General features: G+C 36.9%; 1 protein-coding gene and 1 long non-coding RNA gene across 8 annotated transcripts in view; one reads left to right on the forward strand and one right to left on the reverse strand.

Annotated features, from left to right (window-relative positions):
* The window catches only part of LOC141413783 (uncharacterized), a 37394-nt gene extending 18849 nt beyond the window's left edge, over positions 1-18545 (forward strand). For 3 of the 5 annotated variants that reach the window (XR_012438671.1, XR_012438667.1, XR_012438670.1), the window contains 2 exons: positions 2450-2646; positions 14568-17129. This is a non-coding gene — a long non-coding RNA (uncharacterized lncRNA). Of the gene's footprint in view, positions 1-2449; positions 2647-13543; positions 13674-14567; positions 17130-18153 lie in introns of those variants that run through there. The other 2 variants (XR_012438669.1, XR_012438668.1) reach the window with 2 other exon arrangements.
* Positions 1-20089, reverse strand: part of Tada2a (transcriptional adaptor 2A) — a 50668-nt gene that overhangs the window by 13721 nt on the left and 16858 nt on the right. For all 3 annotated transcript variants that reach the window (XM_020178909.2, XM_074046305.1, XM_074046306.1), the window contains exons 7-11: positions 18212-18300; positions 16858-16930; positions 6805-6868; positions 4965-5008; positions 2054-2164 (exon numbers count right to left, since the gene is read on the reverse strand). In XM_020178909.2, the coding sequence (XP_020034498.1) occupies positions 2054-2164; positions 4965-5008; positions 6805-6868; positions 16858-16930; positions 18212-18300 (381 nt within the window). The remainder of the gene's footprint in view (positions 1-2053; positions 2165-4964; positions 5009-6804; positions 6869-16857; positions 16931-18211; positions 18301-20089) is intronic.

Consider the following 20089-nt stretch of genomic DNA (forward strand, 5'->3'; position numbering starts at 1 on the left):
CTGTCTTCCAGATGCTGTCTCCAGATGCAGTACTTGGAAATGTTTCCTAGAAAACTTACAGTGAATTGGCTGAACTCACTTATCTATGAAAGAAATGAATATAATTTTTAAATAATTAAGTTTTCCTGTTTTACCTATTCTGTTCTAAAAACTTCCAGTTATACAACCAAGTTGTTTTATGAACTATAGGTATTACTTGGTGTGGCCCTGATACAAGGAAAGGACAAAAGCTCTGCTCAAGCTCCAGTTCATTTTTTTATAGCTTTTCTCTTATAGGAACAAAAGAGCATTGTGTTTTCCATAAACCAAAGACTTCTGCCTCTGAACACATAGATCAGGTTGTATTGCTTGGGTTATTATGTGATAGAACATTCAAACTCGGGTGCTTTTGAAACAGATGATGAAGGAAGAGCCTGGACAATCCATGGGGTATAGTTTTTTGGAGTGACACAAAAACCAGGGATGACTCAAAGTGGGACAGGAAATAAAGGATCAGTCACTCAGTACAAACCACACAAAGAATGCCAACCAAACAAGGTGTTTCCTGAGGACAATCCACCTGGCTCAGATAAATGCCAGTGAAGTTTTGTAAGAAATAATTGCATGATTAGGACAGGATAACATCCTTGGTAAAGAGACTTGGATCACACGACAAGGGAGAGCACATTTGGGTGATATCGAAATAGGTAGAAAACCCAAAACATGAAAGCGTTTGATGTCCCCACTCCAGAGGAGCTAATACAGAAACCTTAAAGCAACAGAGGTTATCATGAGAAGGGGATCAGTAATTAGGGTAAAGATCAGTTAGAGATGAATCAACATGGGTCATAACACGTATACACGAAAGCAATGCTAGGAATATTTCTGGATAGCTATCCTCAACTCAACTAGCAAAAATGCTTTGTCTTCCTTATTAGGCTTGTCTCTTTTCTTCAACAAAACTAGTGATAGAGACAGAACAGGACCTGCCTGGAACTGAGGGGGGAAGCAGAGAGAAATGACCCAAACAATGTATGCACATGTGAATAAAAGAATTAAAAAAAAAAAAAGAACCTTCCTAGAACTAAACTGAGGAACCAAATACAGATTTCCTGACAAAAAATAGGTATAAATTAAGCCACCAAGTCCAGATTGTCTGCAAGTCTAGGCTTTGCTCCTTTAACAACTTCAATTTTTATAGTGGAAAATCAAATTATTACTGGAGTAAGCTCTCTCAGGAAAACCAGAAAAAAGGAAATAGAATAGTAAAAGTACCATTTCCATGAGACAGCCAACTGTTACATTTTAAAAACTCATGTTAATACTAAAATATTTATGGACAAAATAACATGTCTGCAATTTGAGAGCAAGAGGGAAAGGAAGTGGATGGTAAAGATGAAACTGACTGGCAATGTGGTTGATTACTAAAGCTGGATGGGGGTTCATTATATCATCACCTCTGCTTCTGTACATATTGAAAACCTCTGTAAGAAGCAAAAAGCTGCCAAACTTGCATGTGCAAACTGCACATGCCTGTAATCTTAGCACTCAGGAGGCTGAAATAGGAGGATCATGAGTTCTAGGCAGCCTGGGCTACACAGGGAGTTCTAGGCCAGTCTGGGGCATGTAAGCGAGACCCTGTCTAAAAAAACAAAGGAGAAAGTAAAAAATTATTACTGCTAAAAATCTATTAAACTATTTATCAGGGAAAAAAGCAAGTTACTAGCTTTTTGTGTGGGTGTGTGGTACTGGGACTTGAACTCAGGGCACACTTGCGAGGCAAGCGCTCTATCACTTGAGCCACTCAGCCCTTTTTTGTGCTGATATTTTCAAGATAAGGTCTCACAAACTATTTGCCTGGGGTTGGTTTCAAAACATAATCCTCCTGCTCCCTGCCTCCTTAATAGCAAAGATTATAGGCATGAGCCACTGGTGCCCTCCAAAGTTACTAGATTTTTTAAAATTTCTCTTCTCTTACCTTCACAGTACCAAATTTATCTCATGGTAATAAAGGGAAACAAAGACAGAAATACACACACACACACACACATGCTCAATGAGGTTCAATACCTACATGCATGGCTTTCAATGAATTTATCATGTTCCACTGGTCCCACAATCCTTGCAAATCTTCTCATTGTTTCATAAAGGTCTTGGACCTCCTTGGGATAACGCCGTTCCATTACTACCAAGAAAGTAAAACACAACCATATCATGGATTACCTAAGAATCTCTGAGTTTATTGCAAGTTTTTTTTAACAAGAAGTGAAATGGAAGGACTTTATTCCAAATTCACATGACTAACTTACCCATGACAGGAAGCAAACAGGAAAGCTAACACTGCAAAACATTAATCATAATAACAGCATCACAGCAAGTATCACACAAGGATGATTCTATCTCTACAGATCATCTCCACCACTGAACACTACTGACCTCTTCCACCTCCCTGTCTTTTAATCTGTACCAGGACCAAGCTTTGCTTCAGGAATGGAAAAGAGAAAAAAGGCAGATCCTGTATTGTTAGAAACAGTTACCCAGAATTCCTACAAGAAAAGAAGGAAACTGCAGATACAAGAATTCATCTAGAAGAGGTCAATTAGTGTGGAAAAAGTATGTGGCCTCTTGCATGTCCTGCATGAAATCTCTCTACCCAAACAGGCTCAGGTGAGGTATATATTTCTTGATTGTTCACAGGGGTCACTTCACCAAATTAAGTATGACAACTTAATTTACTAACGAAGTTATATTTTGACAAGGTCACATATGCAGTTTGGCTAGGGTCAGCAACTCTGGAGATCACTATTGACCAAATCTCTAAACAAAAGAGGTATCTGCAAAGAAGATTGGAAGTAAAACTGACCAATAACTGATAGGCTGGAAGCCGGGGGAGGAGGCAAGAACTCTTGAACCACTCTCTGGTGATTTCAGTAAGATAATCAATAATAAGCAGGTTAGTTGTCTACTCTTGGACTAAAGATACAGGTTTTTACTTATGACAGGTATTTCAATGAAGTCCCATTTTCAGATGGATTGCTTCCTTTGCAGGAGATGTTTTTATTTACAAATTCCAAGAGCTGCTTTAATAAGCAGCCACAGACTGTTGTATTACAGGAAAAAAAAGAAAACCCTCACAATCAGGATTACATAGAAGAATTTGGAGTAAAAATTTAAAATCTGAAGGGGAAAAAAACCCTGCCTACCATATTAACATCACTTGTACATTTAATATGATGGCAACTGAATACCTGTTGAAACCACGTTACATGTGCTACTTCTAAATTCTCAAAAGCAACAGAGTTTCTCGTAAACCCTATACTTAGAAAAACTATAGTTGTGGAATAATAAAACCAAACTTATTGTACATCAGTTAAAAACAGAATTTATGCAAAACTTAAATATTTACTCTGAGTAAAGGTCAAACCTAACTGATGATGTATGACTGGAAACCTAGGAATTCAGGTTGAGGGACCCATTACTGTGCCAATTACTGTTTATAGAAAGAGCATGGGAAATGTGATCAGGAACTGTTTCTACAAACTCACATGCCTTGATGAATATGGAGCTAATCAGGCACTCTCATATACTGCCAGAAGATATATAAATTGATATAAGCATTTTTCGAAAAGCAATCGGGCAATATGCATAAGTATTTTTTAATGATCAGAGAAACAAAAAAGAATTTTTTTTCAAAAAAGAATTTTTAATAATATTTTTTGACCCCTTAATGCCACTTCTAATAATCTATCTTTAAAAAAAAATCTAAATAAAGACAAAACTTTATTCACAAACAAGTTCATCATAGCATTATTTATATGATTTTTAAAAACTCAAATATTTAATAAAAGGGGTTAAGTATATACAATTATGTAATTGTATGCATATATAAGAATATACTATGTGACTATTAAAAGTAATATCCTCAAAACATAACTTGAAAAATGTGTAGTGACAAAATAAAAGGCATAAAATGTAACATAATTATGACTGTTTTTTAAAAACTACAGAGACATTAATTTATTTACATTATTTTATTTTATTTATTTATTTTTGGTAATACTGGCATTTGAACTCCAGGCCTCAAACCTCCTAGACAGGTGCTGTACAACAGGAGCTATAAAGACATTTATTTAGGTTGTAAAGACACTTAACATGTATGACTGGCTAACTTGGACCTTTTAGTGCCATAGAGTGTTAAAGAGCAACCCATAAAAGATTCTACAACTAAGATATGTTTCAAAATAATCATTAAGTACATTTACAAAAAAAAGTGTATGTCACAACTATTATAAACATTTTATGTAAATATTGTAATTATTATTATGAGATCATCATTCTTATTTGCTGAATAGACTCTACATTGTAGAACAAAAAAGTACGGGGTTTCTTTTCCTGCTCAGCTTAGATATTTCCATTATTTAAAACACTAAAGTCAAAGTTAACAACTCATTTAAAAATCATATTTATTATCACCATCTAACAGTGTTAAATCTATTTTTTGTCTACCACTATACAAAATGAAAGTATCACTGTCTGTTGATTTTTCTATAAAAATATTTTTATAACCTGAAGATCAAGGTTGAGTTATATTTAATATGTAGTTTCAAAACATGATACTAGCTAGAAAATCATCTATTAATATTCATGCTGTAATTACTATTCAATTAAAACATTTTTATACAAGTGTTGCTGAGCACACGTAGTACACAATAATATCTTTTTACTACTGCTATTGATCAGAATTGCCTTGATGACTTTGGTTGGATTTTTTTTTTTTTTTTTTTGGTGTCAGGGATCAAAGTCTAGGCCTCACACATTCTACTCTACTGAGTTACATCCCCAGCCAAGCATAAGAATTTTAAAACTCTTCCTAGTGAGGCTAACAGTGCAATGTGGATTAATAACCACTGCCATAAATGATTTAAACCTATTCAATAATATTAGAAAAATTACAGAAATAAAGTAAAGAAATAGTTCATACTTACACTGGAACTTTTTAAGGTTGATTAATCCATGATCTCTTATAATTCTAGAATGAAAAACCATAATAATCTGTGTATTAGAATAAGTTTCACATTTAATGTCTTCAATATGCAGCTTTTATTAGACATCCTATATAATATAGTCACTCCCCACAAACTTCTGTAAGTTAGTGAGTCACTAACATAATTTTAGCCTCTCAAGCATCCCATGTTTTCCCTCTTGGACATAGTATACCCTCAGTAACTATTTGCTGGAAGAATGAATGAAATCAATTACCACTCAAAAATACTGAAAAACATGTGTCTGTCACTTAAAATGAAACAGAAGGGTATCTGTCCACATCATAAGCTTAATCTATTCAGCTTGTGGAAATGATAATTGAGAACAGCCACTTAAGAGAAGCTGCTAAGCATAAAAGAGCACCATGATCACACCTTTGACATTTACAACTGTGCATTCACACACACTTTGAAGCTATTTGAAATAAATATATATTGTACATGTTTAATGGAAGGCCATCATAAAACATAAGATCTAACAGCAACTCTCAACAAATGAGTTCTACAATACTGTCTAGCTTTAATTATGTGTTTTAAACAAAGTAGAATCTAACTAAGCCACACAGGGTTGTGTCTGGAATCTTTGATTTATAGCATACGTGTCCATAACTAGCAATGAAGCTTCTCATGGGACCAGCTGAGTCAGCTTCTGCAGCACTTCATGGAAGTTGACTCCACCATGGAGTAAGCTTTACCTTAGATCACAACTCAGTCCCTCAAGCGTGCCTCCCAACTCGCTCCCCACCTTTTACTGCTGACCACTGTGTCTATAGTTAGTAACATAAAAATAAAATACATGAATACACAGTCATATACACACCAGCACACTTACACCTTCTGCATACCCCCCTCTGAACTGTAAAAGTTTCTGTAATCCAATGAGGGAGGGTCTGAAGTTCATAACTTTTTTTTTTTTTTTTTTTTTTTTTTTTGCAGTACTAGGGTTTGAACTTAGGGCCTACACCTTGAGCCACTCCACCAGCCCTTTTTTGGGATGGGTTTTTTTGAGATAGGGTCTTGTGAACTATTTGCCTGGGCTGGCTTTGAAATGCAATCCTCCTTATCTCTGCCTCCTGAGTAGCTAGGATTACAGGCATGAGCCACTGGCACCCGGCTGAAGTCTACAATTTCTAAGTCTGAATGTGTACGTATGTGTGTTGTGTGTGTCTGTCTTCTATCTATGTATCCATCCATCCATTCATCCATGCTTTTTTCTTTTCTTATTTTGTTTTGGTGCTGGTGATTGAACCCAGGATCTCACTCTACCACTGAGCTACCTCTAGCACTTGAATGTTTATTTTGTTCTATTGCAAAAGAAAGGAATAACCAGGATGCCTGTAACTTGTTCAGAATTTCTTTAAAAAGCCTTTTAAATGAAAGGCATCTCATCTAAAAAGTGAACAGTCAGAATAAGAGGATAAAAAAAAAGTGTAACTGGACTGCAGGCAGGACTCAGGAGATAGAGTGCCTGTCTAACAAGTGTGAGACCCTGAGTTTTAAACCCCAGTACAAAATTGATCCTGCTCCTCCTTTTTTCCAAAGAGCTTAAGGCAGTATACCCAAATTATGCATTATTTATAGCATCATCACAGAGTAAAGAAAGAGGAAGTAAAAATAAGACAGGGATTATTATCCCCATTTAACAGATGGAAAAATTGATGCTCAAGGAGGATAAATGTCTTCCCCAAGGTCACAAAATGGGCTACAAGTTGAGTGTTCTTACAGGCTACATGCAATCAATAAACTAAAACTGAAAGAAGGAAGAATAGTTTTCTGTACTTACTTTTTTCGTCTTTGTCTTTCTTTTAACCTGGAATGATAGATATCAACGACAGCCATCTTCAGAGCTGTAGGTAAATACGTATGTATAAATAATAAATATATAAAATTTAATATAAGTAGAGACAATTCAAAAAATCTTTTACTCAAACTTCAAACCTTAAACTGCTAACTATTCCACACTCACTAGTCTTTTACTGGAAGCATAAAAATGTCCTGGCATACTGATTTTTCTCATCAGTAAGTTCTTTTTCTGTATATATATATCACATAGCATTAATCTACATTACTATTTCCACTTTATACTAAACACCTGTTTTGGACATTGCTATGTACTACATAGAGTAAATGTTGGAACTTTGTTAAAACATGGACTAGAATTTTTATCTATTAAGGTAGTTATAAAATGATTGGGTTTTTTTTTGGCGGGGGGGCAATGTTGGGGATAGAACCCAGGGCCTCATTCATGCTACCCAAGTGCTCTACCACTGAGTTATGCCCACAGCCCAAAAATGAATGTTGATGCAACTACATAGGAGTAAGCTCAAGAGGCAACAGACAAGACCAATCAGAGACATTTTCCCAGGGTAGCATTTTCAGTTGGGGAACAGCAACTGTTTAGGGTACAGAGTTTTGCATTCTGTAATGAAGAGATCCATCAAGTAGACTAGCAACATAATAGCTATGACCAGCTTTGTTAACCCTGTCCCAAACCTTTCCTGGCTTTAGTTTCATGTTAAATAAGGAGAAAAGAAGCAGTAGACAGGAAAAGTTTTAATCGATGCAATGGTTCTGGATCTTTCTTTTCCTGTCGCTGTTTTTCCATCTTCAGAATTCCTACGCTTCTGTTCTCATTTCTCTTTTCACTCCTCACCTTTTTCCTATAAACTCATCTACTTCTACGGTTCCAAGTACGATCAAACTATGTAACTCAAACTCAGACATCTATTTTAAGTTCTAGATCCCACTGGAAAACTCTACTCACTTGGCCTTCAGTAGCAAACTTCCATTCTAACTTTTTTCCTGTCCTCTAAAACTCTTACCTTGGTTAACAGCATCACTGTAAAGCTAGTTGTCCAAACTAGACTCTTCCCTCCTCCCTCCATATCTGGTCAGCCAGTGAGTCTTATCTAAACACTTAATGTCTCTCAAATTCATCTTTTTATCTCTACTCCTTAGCTCAGGCATCTTTTCTCTCGTCACTTTGAAGTCACCTGATAAGAGAGACATCATTATACTTACTAATTCCATTCCTGTCTTATTCTAACTCACCTCCAAATGGTACCAGAGTAGTATTTTACAACACAATCTGTGGTGTAATTCCCCTGCTTATAACTCCTGAGCAATTCCCCATCCACTTACAGGAGTTCAAACTCTTAACATGTTATACAAGGCTTTTTGTCTTGATACTCCCTACCTTCCTAGTCTTGCTTCTTACTACTCCCTCATAGGCCCTATATACCATGCATACAAAACAACTATCCCAAGATCACACAGCTGCTAAGTACATGGCAGGGATTTAAACTTAGGCAGTCAGGTTCTAGAGTTGTGAGTAGGAAAAACAATGAACCTGTCCAACATGTTTACTGTCTGTGAGTTTACTTTCTGAAAATGTTAGGTCTATATCCTAAACCCGGCTTCACTGAAAGTGAAATGTAAAAACGTGAAAAAGACAAAAAAAAAGAAAGAAAAAGAAAAGGAAACATATATTAAAAAAAGAAAAAATCTCAGAAGCAAAAAACCTCCCAAAGACTATAATTAGAAGACCTCTAGGGCTAAGTAATGAAGACCAATTATAACAACTCTAAAAGAAGTTATAAGTTATGCATAACTTAGCGCTATGCTACATTAAACCGTTCATCTCATCTATGGATTCTGTAAGCATTTCATGATTTCAGCAGATTCTGGAACTATCTTAATAATTTGTAGTCTCTTTTTAAGTTTTGTGTAAATTGAGAGTTTGGTGTTTTTCATTTGCTGTCATTACTGAATATATTCAGAGGAGGCTCTAGAGCATAGCATATCAATCTACAAGGTGTCTTTTCAAAAATTATAAACACATTATTCAAATGCAATTAATGTAATTTCTAAAAATACATCAGCCTTTGAAGCAAAGAATTTAGCTATGTTCAAGAATAACTTCTTTCAAGATAGTAAACTTCATTCCAGATCAGAGTCTAGAGATTAAGCCTAGAGTCTCTGGAAAGCTAACTAACAGAAATGCAATCTGATCCTCGTCCAAAAAGCTTGAGATCTAAGTTCAAGTTTAACCCAGGGGGGGCAAGGAGTCATAGGAACATGAGAGTAAATTTTGAACACTGCTTTCAAAACAAAATCTTACTTGGCACAGTAAGTCAGATCTGCTCTAGCTGAACTTCCCAGTCTAGCCACAGGCTAGTTTTCCCAGCAGTAATCCCTAAGAGTACCTCCACGGACAGTTTGAAACCCACACTTCCGTTGGAACTAGACTGTGGGTAGGAAAAAAAATAAATGGCACCAAACAACTAAGAGAACAGAACAGAATACAATGGACTGTAAGAATCGCCAATTTATTTTATTAACTGAAAGCAAACGAAAGTTGTTGAACTATGTGTAATCCTGAAACACTGTCAATATGGTTGATTCTGGCAAGATAATAAAAATAAATTCCAGCTACTCCATACTGACCCATTATTGTGCATCTCGCTTTGATGTGCCCTTAGGCTATTCTTAGATTAGATGGTTCAACATCAAAATCTTACATGCTGGGCTCTGAGGGGATTGCTATATATATAAATATAACTTCAGCTGCTGAGAGACGTCCAAGAATACTCTATCCAGGCCATTTTCTTGTGGGTCTGAGATTAAGAAAACAATAATAATAATAACCTAATTCTTAGCTGGATAATCTGCAGAGGTGAGTGAATGCAATATTCTTTGAAGACAAAGTATTAAAAAAAATTAACTACCATGGATTAAAGATTTAAACATTGGTTCATTTTTCCTTATAACTGCCAAAAGAAACATAATTCAATATTGTTATGTCCAAGATTTAAAACAATGGTTTTCAAACTTTGTTTTTTTTAGGTAGCAAACTTTCACAAATGAAATCTTTCTTGATTTAGGGGTTGTTCCATATAAAGGTCCTGATTATAAGAGAATGCCCCATATGCTGCCTCTGTTTTACAAAACATTTGCTGTGGAATGGTGGGCTTTAGGAAGCTATGCTGGTGAGATATACTTTGCGTGCCTATGTGGTAGAAGAGATGGGTAGGAAGAGGAAAGAGAGGAAGTGTCTCTGACATGCAATATAACCAAATACAAGTTGTATGATACACTATCTCTTAAGAGAAAGGAAGAATTAGGAAGTCTAATCAAGTCAGGAAGGGAAATAAACATACTAACAATAGGCAAATACTTTGAGAACTTCTCATGTTTAAGGCTTTTTTTATATGCCTTGTTTCATTTATCTAACTAGTAAGATAAATTCAATAGAAAAGAATTAAATATCCAGTAAAAATCAGTACTAATTTTGATAAAACACTTCTGTAATTTTTGCAAGACACTAAATTTACCATTTTGTTTCCTGAGATTTGTATGGGAATGACTTAATTAAACAGAAAACAGTGAAAAGACTATATTATCAAAAAAGGAAAAAAAATCTAAAAATAAACACTACCAATGGTTCTTGATCATTTTAAACTTATACAACAGGCTCTAGAGGACAAAGGAAAGAAACACATAGCAAATGGGAGAACTGGAATTCTCCCAGAGAAAAAGTTATATTTGAAATTACTACTTTCCTTTAAAAAGTACAGTCAGATAGCCACAACTTATTACAAGATCTTAACTGCATGAATAACCCAGGGAGGAACACAGCACAGCGAAACAGAAATGAGAAGGTAGAAAGTGTAAGAACAAGAATCATCAGTTTACATGCTACTTAAAGTGACAGGCAAGCAAATAGCACTTGCAAAGCAGGCCCTATACTGCTTGCACCACACCTCCTGTCTGTTTTACTCTAGTTTTTTTAGAGATGGGGTCTCAAGAATTAGCTGTTCGGGCTGGCCTCAAACTGCGATCCTCCTGATCTCAGTCTCTCAAGTAGCTAGGTATATAGGAGTGAGCCACCAGCTCCCAGCAAACTAGAGATTATTGAACACAAACAAACCACCTATAACCTATCCACTGATAGAAGGCCTCTGTCATATCAGCTCTGGGGGAAGAACAGTCTCCCTGTGATTACACTGGGAAATGATAAGTTTCCAAACTGCTGGCCTTAAAATATTTCAAGAAGTGGGCAGAAGACAGAGGCAGCGTCTTCCCACTGCAATGTATTTCTAACATTGTTCAAAATAGCTGGCAACATGTTTCTGTCTTCTTGACAGAAGGCACTTACTGCTTGCTTGGGAAGAAAACCAACTCAGAGGCCTTCACTGCAGAGAAGCCAGTCAAAATTTTCACTCCAATGACACAAGCACAAACCTGTAACTCAGGTATTCCCCAGAAGCAGGGTTTTTCAAAAGACATTCTTCCCCCCACCCCAAGCTTTTGGCCAAGATATACATGACAGAGTCTATGGGAAGAAGACTAAGTGACCTCATGGTTAAAGGCAGCATCTAAGAAGCCTTAGGCTAATTGCTTAACTTCTTTGGACATTTCTCTGTATATATTATGGGAAAATACCTATTCCTATTTCTCAAGAATTGTGGTGAAGCTACAAAAGATCACAAATGTGAAACCTCAAAAAAAAGAAACAGCAACAAAAATTCAAAGATATAAAGACAATGAATATTATACAGTATTAAGAGCCCTGCTGGGAACGGAACATTGGTTTATGCCTGTAATCCTAGCTACTTGGGAGACTCAAATTGGGAGGACTGTAAGTTTGAGGCCAGCCCAGGCAAATAGTTCACAAGACACCATCTCCAAAATAACCAGAGCAAAATGGATAAATGGATTGGAGGTACGAAGCCTGCTTTGCAAAAAAAAAAAAAAAATCCAGACTCTTGGATAGCTCTGCCACTTGCTAGCTATGTTTCAGGCAACTTACTTGAACTTTCTAGCCTTCAATTCCTCATCTATAAAATGGGAATACTAGTTAACACTCAACTCATAAGGTTTTATGAGAATTAAAGGACTTCACACAGTTGGATATTGTGCCATATACCTGTAATCCCAGGACTTGGGAGGCTGAGACAGGAGGAATACAAATTTGAGGCTCACCTGGGTTATAAAGCAACACCCTGTCTCAAAAAAAAGACTTCATATATGTGAGGAGCTTAAAATGATACCTGGAGAACAGTTAAGTGCTATATATCTAACGGATATTACTGGCAATAGTGTTTGTCTAAAATGCCCTCTACATTAAATAGCTAGATCACTATAATATGAAGGGCATTGCCAACAAGTGAATGCACACAGAGATCAAGCTTGATCACGGATCTGCTAACTGTTGAAGGATATAAAGGCTGAGAATATGGGCTAAGGAAACACAATCTGAAGCTAGTATGGTAACTCACACCTGTAATACCAGCTACTCAGGAGGTAGAGATCTGAGGATTATGGTTCAAGGCCAGCCCAGGGAAAAAGTTAGTGAGACCCATCCCCCATCTCCACAAAAATGCTGGGCATGGTGGTGTGCACTTTCATCCCAGCTATGTGGGAGGAGTAAATAGGAAGATTGTGGTTTAGGCTGGCTGCAGCAAAAAAAAAAGAAAAAACAGAAAATAATCCTATATCCTATCTGAAAATAATTAAAGAAAAAAAAAAAGGGCTTGTTGCATGCCTCAAGTGATAGAGCATCTGCCTAGCAAGCATGAGGCCCTGAGTTCAAACCCCAATATTGCCAATAATAATGATAATAGTAAGAAGAAAGAGAGAAAGACAGAAAGAAAGAGGAAAAAAAGAAGACAATCTGAAAAATGAAAAGAGGTCCATGCTTAGCAGAGGAACCTTGCTGAAATTAAATTTCCAAATACAGAGAACATAAATTGTTCTAATGTGCAACCCTGAGAGATGCTGAAAACACTAATTCAACACATAGGAAGAAGTCCGAATGCCTCTACCTTGCTGAGTTATTGGACAACCATGACAAGAAGGATGGTCCATCCAGAATTTTAGGACCCCAAGAAACTTAGGGAAAGAATAGTTTACAAATTCAGGAGATACTTTCTCTTAAATTAGGAGACGTCAGAAAGAGGGAACTACATTAAGCATCTGCATTGAGATCTCACAACATACCATGAGAAAGGAGAGTTCCAAGTTATAAGTCTTCTCCATCTCTCTCTTGGGAACCAGTAATTTCTTATTTTAATAAAATGAAAGAAGGAGCCACTTAGGCTTCTTTAGGAATACCAAACTTCCTTTTCTCTGCCTCCCCCAATTCCCTTTCTCAGATACTGCTTCACTCACAGTGATCTTTCTGGGCTTATTCTGAAAGCCTTCTGGTATAACTGGAATGCAATTAATTATTCCTCCATTGTATCCCAGGCCTCTATAATGGACAATGCAAGCCAATTTTATTAGACAAACTCCATGAATCAATGCAAATCTTTGGGTGAGGCAAAGAAAGAGCTTGGTGGCATCAGCAGATATTCCTTCCAGTAGTTACAAGTGAGGGAATATAAAAGGAATGTTGTTAATAATCAGAAATATTAAGAGTATAATGTATGGAATGGTAATAACACCAGTCTGAATTATGTACCATCATTCACTGGGACATTTACACTGACTAATCCGTGTCATCTACTTTTTACTAGTAGGGGATACAAAGAAATAGCAAGCAAGACTCCAAGTACTTGACCAAGATTACAGTGACTCAGAAGCAAAACTAGGATTGAATCAATCAGTGCCCTGATTTCCACCAAATCTGTGCCCTTCTCTGTGTGCCAGGTGTGCTTAAAAGTTCCTTCTCATTCTTTCCTGAGTCGTCTTGGGCTTCCAGACCCCTTCACAGGGTCTTTTGAGAGGGACTGCTCTGGGTCACATGCTTAGACACGGGTCATGCTGTCAGAGGAGCTAGTTTATGGTCAGAGCCATAAACAAAGCATCTTTGTGGCACCACCAGCAAGGCATCCCTTTGACCACCAAGCATTTCCAAACCTCTTAAAACGATATCTCTTCAAAAGTACCCATCTAAATATTTTCAGATCATGCTTGAGGACCAGGTTGGGGTTTCTGTTTGTTTGTCTGTTTGGTTTTTTTCTGGGGATTGCAAATTTGAGGCTAGCCTGAGTTACAAAGCAAAACCTTGTCTCAAAAAAAGGCTTCATCTATGTGAAGGGCTGGCAAACAGTAAGTGCTATATATATTAGCTATTATTAGCTATAGCGTTTGTCTAATATGCCCTATGCATGAAAAACCTAGACCACAGTGCTAAGTAAGCACTCTACCATCTAAATATCTTACAGTTAACTACTGGACCAGTGAGGGTGGGAAAAGGATTATTTATGTTGTATTTTTTAAATCAATTTTTATATAAATTTACTTATTCATTGGTGCTAGGATTTGAACTCAGAACTTCACACTTGCTAGACAGGCACTCTACCAGTTGAGCCACTCCTCCAGCCCAAGGATTATTTATGTTGTATTAAAGTTACTTGTGTATAAACACTAATAACTGATGCTTCAGTTCTAGTTCAAATGAAAATTAGTGATTTACAAGACTGTAGAAACTGTAGGAAGAGCAAAGATAACTATTATGTTATAAATTTGAAAAGCTATCCTGAAGTAAAAATTATTAATCAATTGTTTCTGACTTTTCCTTTTGTTCCCACTTAATTACAGAAGGAACCAAAAATGCCACAAATACATCAGAAGAAATTACAAATCCTGCTTCTACAAAGAATGAAGAGCAGAATTAAATACACAAAACAAAAAGTTTTGATGGTTTGTTTGTTTTGTTTTGTGGTACTAAGGTTTGAACTCAGGGCCTACAACTTGAGCCACTCTGGCCAGTTCTTTTTTATGATATGTTTTTTGAGATAGGATCTCATGAACTTTTTGCCTGGGCTGGCTTCAAACCATAATCCTCTTGATCTCTGCCTCATGAGTGGCTAGGATTACAGATGTGAGCCACCAGTGCCCAGCTTATACAAGTTTTCTTAATAATGTTAAGAGTTTAAGAATGAAGATCTTGAGCTGGTCTGGTGGCTCATGCTTATAATACTAACTATTTGGGAGACTGAGACCAGGAGGATCTCAGTTGAGGCCAGCCTAGGAAAATAGTCTGCAAGATCCCATCTCCAAAACAACCAGAGCAGAAATGACTGGAGGCATGGATCCTGCTTTTCAAGCATGAAGCCCCAGGTTCAAACCCAAGTGCCACAGGAAAAAAAAAAGAATGAAGACCTTGAATTAGTGCCTACAGATGTGATTCAGTAAATCCCTTACACAGTTATCTTTTATTAACATTAGAGATTTTGATTTGCTAATTTTTAACAGTATCTAAAAGAATGATGAAGCTCCCTACTTGCAATATAATATAATAGCCTAATGTTTTGGTAAGAAAGATGCAAGCCAGTAAATACCATCATTTTAAAGAAAGCTGGTGTATATACAAAGGAATAATGAATGGGAATCTACATGCCACCTTAAAGGGAGCAACACAAGAGGTGAAAAAAGACAACATGAGTCACTAGAGTTGAAAGGAGATTGACATGAAGACTGAACAAATACAATGGATCTTGTGAATTCGAATTTGCTTTCAAGCTTTCCTCTTTTAGTTCAATCTGCGTCACTTTGACTTTCCTTAAAGTTGTGTAGGAGAAAAGAAGAGGAATGAAATTTTGCAAAGACAAATTTCACTCAAAAAAATGTGTAAAATTTTCAAGGTAAAGTTTTTCTAAGGACTCTTTCTTGTCCAAGGTCTGTGTCAACAAACACCCAGGTAGCTCTTTTATAGAGAGAGGAATCAGCAATCAAGTTCCCCTTCTAGTAACAGAGAACCAGTTAACATGTTAACTCAACAAGTATTCTTCTTGCTTTTCCTGCCTGGGATACAGATTTAAGAAAAATAAAGAAAATACTGTTTAAGGAATATAGATTCCAATAAAACATAAATGCTTCATTGTACCATATTCAATTCTGGATTGAAAGAGATCATAAAACTCACTGAAAATGGAAAGAGAGGAGGAAAAAGGGACTCAAAGTCTACTCATCTACACTATTTCTTTTTTTGGGGGGTGCTAAGGATTGAACCAAGGGCCTCATAAATACTAGACTAATGCTGAGCTACACCCCAGCCCTAACCAACTAACCATCCACTCTCAACAACCCTGTGGCATTCACTGAGGGAACTTAAAATTCAACAGTTCTGCTAGGCGTGGTATTGCATGCTTGTAATCACAGCACTCCAGAGGCTAAGTTAGGGGGATGGCAAGTTCGAGGCCAGTCTAGGCTACATAGTGAGACCCTGCCTCAAAAATAAATTAAGGGACAAGAAATTCCCAATTTTTGTCTAACCACCCTTGAAGAATTTTGGGTTTTTTTCCCCCTTGCTATCAGAAATTTAGGGTGACAAATTATAGCAAACATTCAGTACCAGCAGTTGTTACTGAAATCCCACACTATTCCCCTTCCTTCTAAGAAGGCAAGTGAGACCCACTTAACCAATTATCTCAATGTAAACTTACCTCAGTCAAAAGAAAGGTCACATAGTCCAAGGGATGGGTTATTCTCAACTACTATTATATGATCAATATTCTCACCATCACCACGAATCTTATTTGATGGTAGTCAAAACCCAACAACATAACCATTAGATTTTGATTTCTTTTTTTTGGTAGTACGGATTGAACCCAGGGACTCAGACATTCTCGGCAAGCACTACTGCTGAACCATATCCCTAGCCCAACCACAAGGTTCTAAATTCTATTGGGAAAGGGACAGGTTTTGTCCATCTTAATATTGCTAGCATCCAATGTAGAGTCATCAGATATTTGAACTCAATAAACTTTTTTTCTTTTTTTGGGTGGTACTAGAGTTTGAACTCAGAACCTTGCACCTTCTAGGCAGTTCTAGCACTCAGTCCACATCCCCAGCCCTCAATAAATACTTGATAAAAATAAAACATTACCATGTAAAATGTCTGAGTCGTCTTCAACAAAATCAATGTCTCTCAAGTCCCATTCTGCATAATTGTCAAACTCCTATTAGAGGGAAAAAAAAAATCCCCATCCCAAGCCCATCAGCTTTGAATATGCCCTTACAGTAGCCATGCTTAAGAAACAAACAGAAAATACGCAAGCCAACATAGGTTAAAAAATACTAAACGGGATAAAAGGCTAGGATACTGCTACAAGTGATAGCAAATCATAGGAAAAATCTGAAAGGCTTTCAGGCAGTTGTGAAAACAAAAAATTAAAATAATTATAAGTTTTAGGAATGAAGCCAAATCTGTTCTCAATTTTTTAAATAGTCTACTCATTCCTAAGAAAAATCTAACTTTGATTAGGTTTTCAAGTATAGGTAGGAAAATTATCTGCATTGATTTATTTACCTTTCATTATCTTTTATTTAAGTCAATAACCTTACTTATACAGTTCAGTAAGTAGATTTGTTCATATTCTATTCAATGAGGACAACACATAGGGGTAGTGTCTATGAGGTATAACCTGACATGAACATAATACTGACCTGGGTATGGCTAGCAAAATTATAGTTTGTTAAAACTTTCAAGTTATCTCTAAGAGCACTGCAGATGTGGATTATATGGTAGATCAAGATTTCTGGTGCTGAAAGAATGGCTCAAGTAGTAGAATGCCTGCCCAGCAAGCATGAAGCCCTGAGTTCAAACCTTAGTACTGCCAAAAAAAAAAAAAAAAAAACCAAAAAATTCCTGTGACTGCAATCACATGGTTTTTAATTCCATGGCTGAATGAGGAATGCACAGTTTTTACACACACTTGTCATTCTTTATATACGTGTGTATACAGTGCAGGAGTCAACAAATTACTGTCTACCCTACTGTAAGTTTTTGTGCATAGAGTTTTATGGGAACATAGGTCACTCATTTGTTTATATATTATCTATGCTGCTTTTGCACACAACAGCCAAGTTTAGTTGCAGCAGAAACTTTATGACCTACAAAACTTCAAATATTTACTATCAGGCCCTTAACAGGAAAAGTTTGCCAAGCCTTTATACGGTACAATTTTGAAACCCCTACGTGTGGGAAACAAACTGCAGAAATTTTGTGCCTACAAAGGAAGTGGGAGCCAGAATAGATGCAACTGAAGGAACAGGTTCTTAGTCTGAGCAACTTCTACTATTCCACAAGTGAAAATGTTTACAAATGAAGAAAGGAACTTAATTGCAATAACTTAACTGCATAAAGGCCTTACAAATTAATGTTTTGAAAATCCCCTTTCAGTGATCTGGAGCCCAGGGGTAAGGGAAGCCTCATCAACATCAAAAACAAGTTTTCCTACCTCAATGAAATCTGCTCGAGCTGGCATGTATCCTGCCATGTCCCGAGAAAGCAAAGAGTCAAAGGTAGGTCGGGGAGGGTCATCTGTAGCTGGAAGAATTAACGAGGTTTTCTTAGTTAATTAATAAAAACATTGACATGAGAAAAGTCACACAAAAGTAGCCTCAATTTACACTCTGAAATACTTTTGTTTGTAGAAAAACTGTCTAAGAGAATAAATTAAGAAGAATTTTAAGGGAAAAGTAAAAACAAAATAAAGTATTATGGAAATAGACCAATTTCTATTTTAGTCATTGTTTTTTTTTTTTTGGTTTCTTGTCGTGCTGGGGATCAATCCTGGGATCTTGTGCATACTAGACAAGCAGTCTACCACTGAGCTATAACCCCAGTCCTGTTTTGGTTTCTTGAGACAATATCTCAAACTTGCTATATAGCCCAGGCTGGTCTCAAATTCAAGATCTTCCTGCCTCAGCCTCCCAAGCGGTAGGATTACAGGCATGTACTACCACATCTAGTTTCTGACTGATCTCTTTAAAATGAAAACTTAGGAAATCCTCTGACTTTTGCTGTTTCAAAATGAAATAAATCAAACACCTCACTCCCTCCTTCCTTCCCTCCCTTTCTCCTTTCTCTCTCTTTCTCTCTCTCTCTCTCTCTCTCTCTCTCTTTGGTGATACAGACTGGAGTTTGAACTCAGGGCCTTGTGCTTACTAGGCACACATTCTTCCACTTGAGCCACACCTCCAGCCCTTTTGGCTTTTAGTTTATTTTTCAGATAGGATTTTTCAGATAGGATCTTCCACTTGAGCCACACCTCCAGCCCTTTTGGCTTTTAGGTTATTTTTCAGATAGGATCTTGCTTTTTGCCTGGGCTGGCCTGGGACCACAATCCTCCTAGCTATGCCTCCCACATAACTGGGATGATAGTCATGTACCAGCACAGCCTGCTTGTTTTGTTCAGATGAGGTTTCACTAACTTTTTGCCCTGGCTGATCTCAAACCACAATCCTCCTCATCTCAGCCTCCCAAGTAGCTGGGATTATAGATTTGCACCACCATACCCAGCCAAAAGATCTTTCTTTTAATATTACAGAACCTAAGTATTTATCCTGTCAGCTTCAGCTCCCTTGACCCTTAGGTTCAAACTCAATTTACAAATCTTCTCCAACTGAAAAGTGAAAACATACTGGATTTAAATGGTAGCTAGAACTGAGTAACAGCTCCTACATATAATACTCCCACAACAGTGTAAAAATTATTTAAAATCTCTGTACCTCAGATTCCTCATGTGTAAAACAAAGCACCTGTTCTGTTTATTTCACTGGGTTGCTATTAGGAACAAATAGTCAAATGAACTTGAGAAAAAGTGCTAGCTACTTGGGAGACTGAGACCAAGAGGATCGAGGTTCAAGGTCAGCCCTGGGCAGATGTGACTCAAGTTGTAGAGCATCTGCATGCAAGTGTGAAGCCTTGAGTTCAAACCTCACCCCACCGAAAAAAACAAAAAACCCCCCACAACCATTAACATCCAAAATGTGATCCAAATAGGAGATTATCACCAACTTCTGAGTTAGTCAGCTATAAAGCTATTTCTAGGAAGTATGAGGAAAGGGTCAGTGAAAGAAAATACTTTATCTCATTACTTGTGCTCTGGGAGTTATTCAAGAAATATGTCCATTTATAATATTATTATCTTTTTGGTTATATTTTATTAAAAGACCCATTGGTCCCACAGGTACATAAGATTACCTGCCTGCACTGTTACAACCAAATGAACAAAAATAAACTATTCCTTGGACTTGTCACTGGGACAACTAAGTCAAGTTCTGGACCCTGATGAGCAACTCTATGATGACAAAGGGATTGCAAAAAGCTTGCA

This window comes from Castor canadensis, chromosome 11 (assembly GCF_047511655.1).
Source record: "Castor canadensis chromosome 11, mCasCan1.hap1v2, whole genome shotgun sequence".
In the NCBI taxonomy this organism is placed as follows: Eukaryota; Metazoa; Chordata; class Mammalia; order Rodentia; family Castoridae; genus Castor; species Castor canadensis.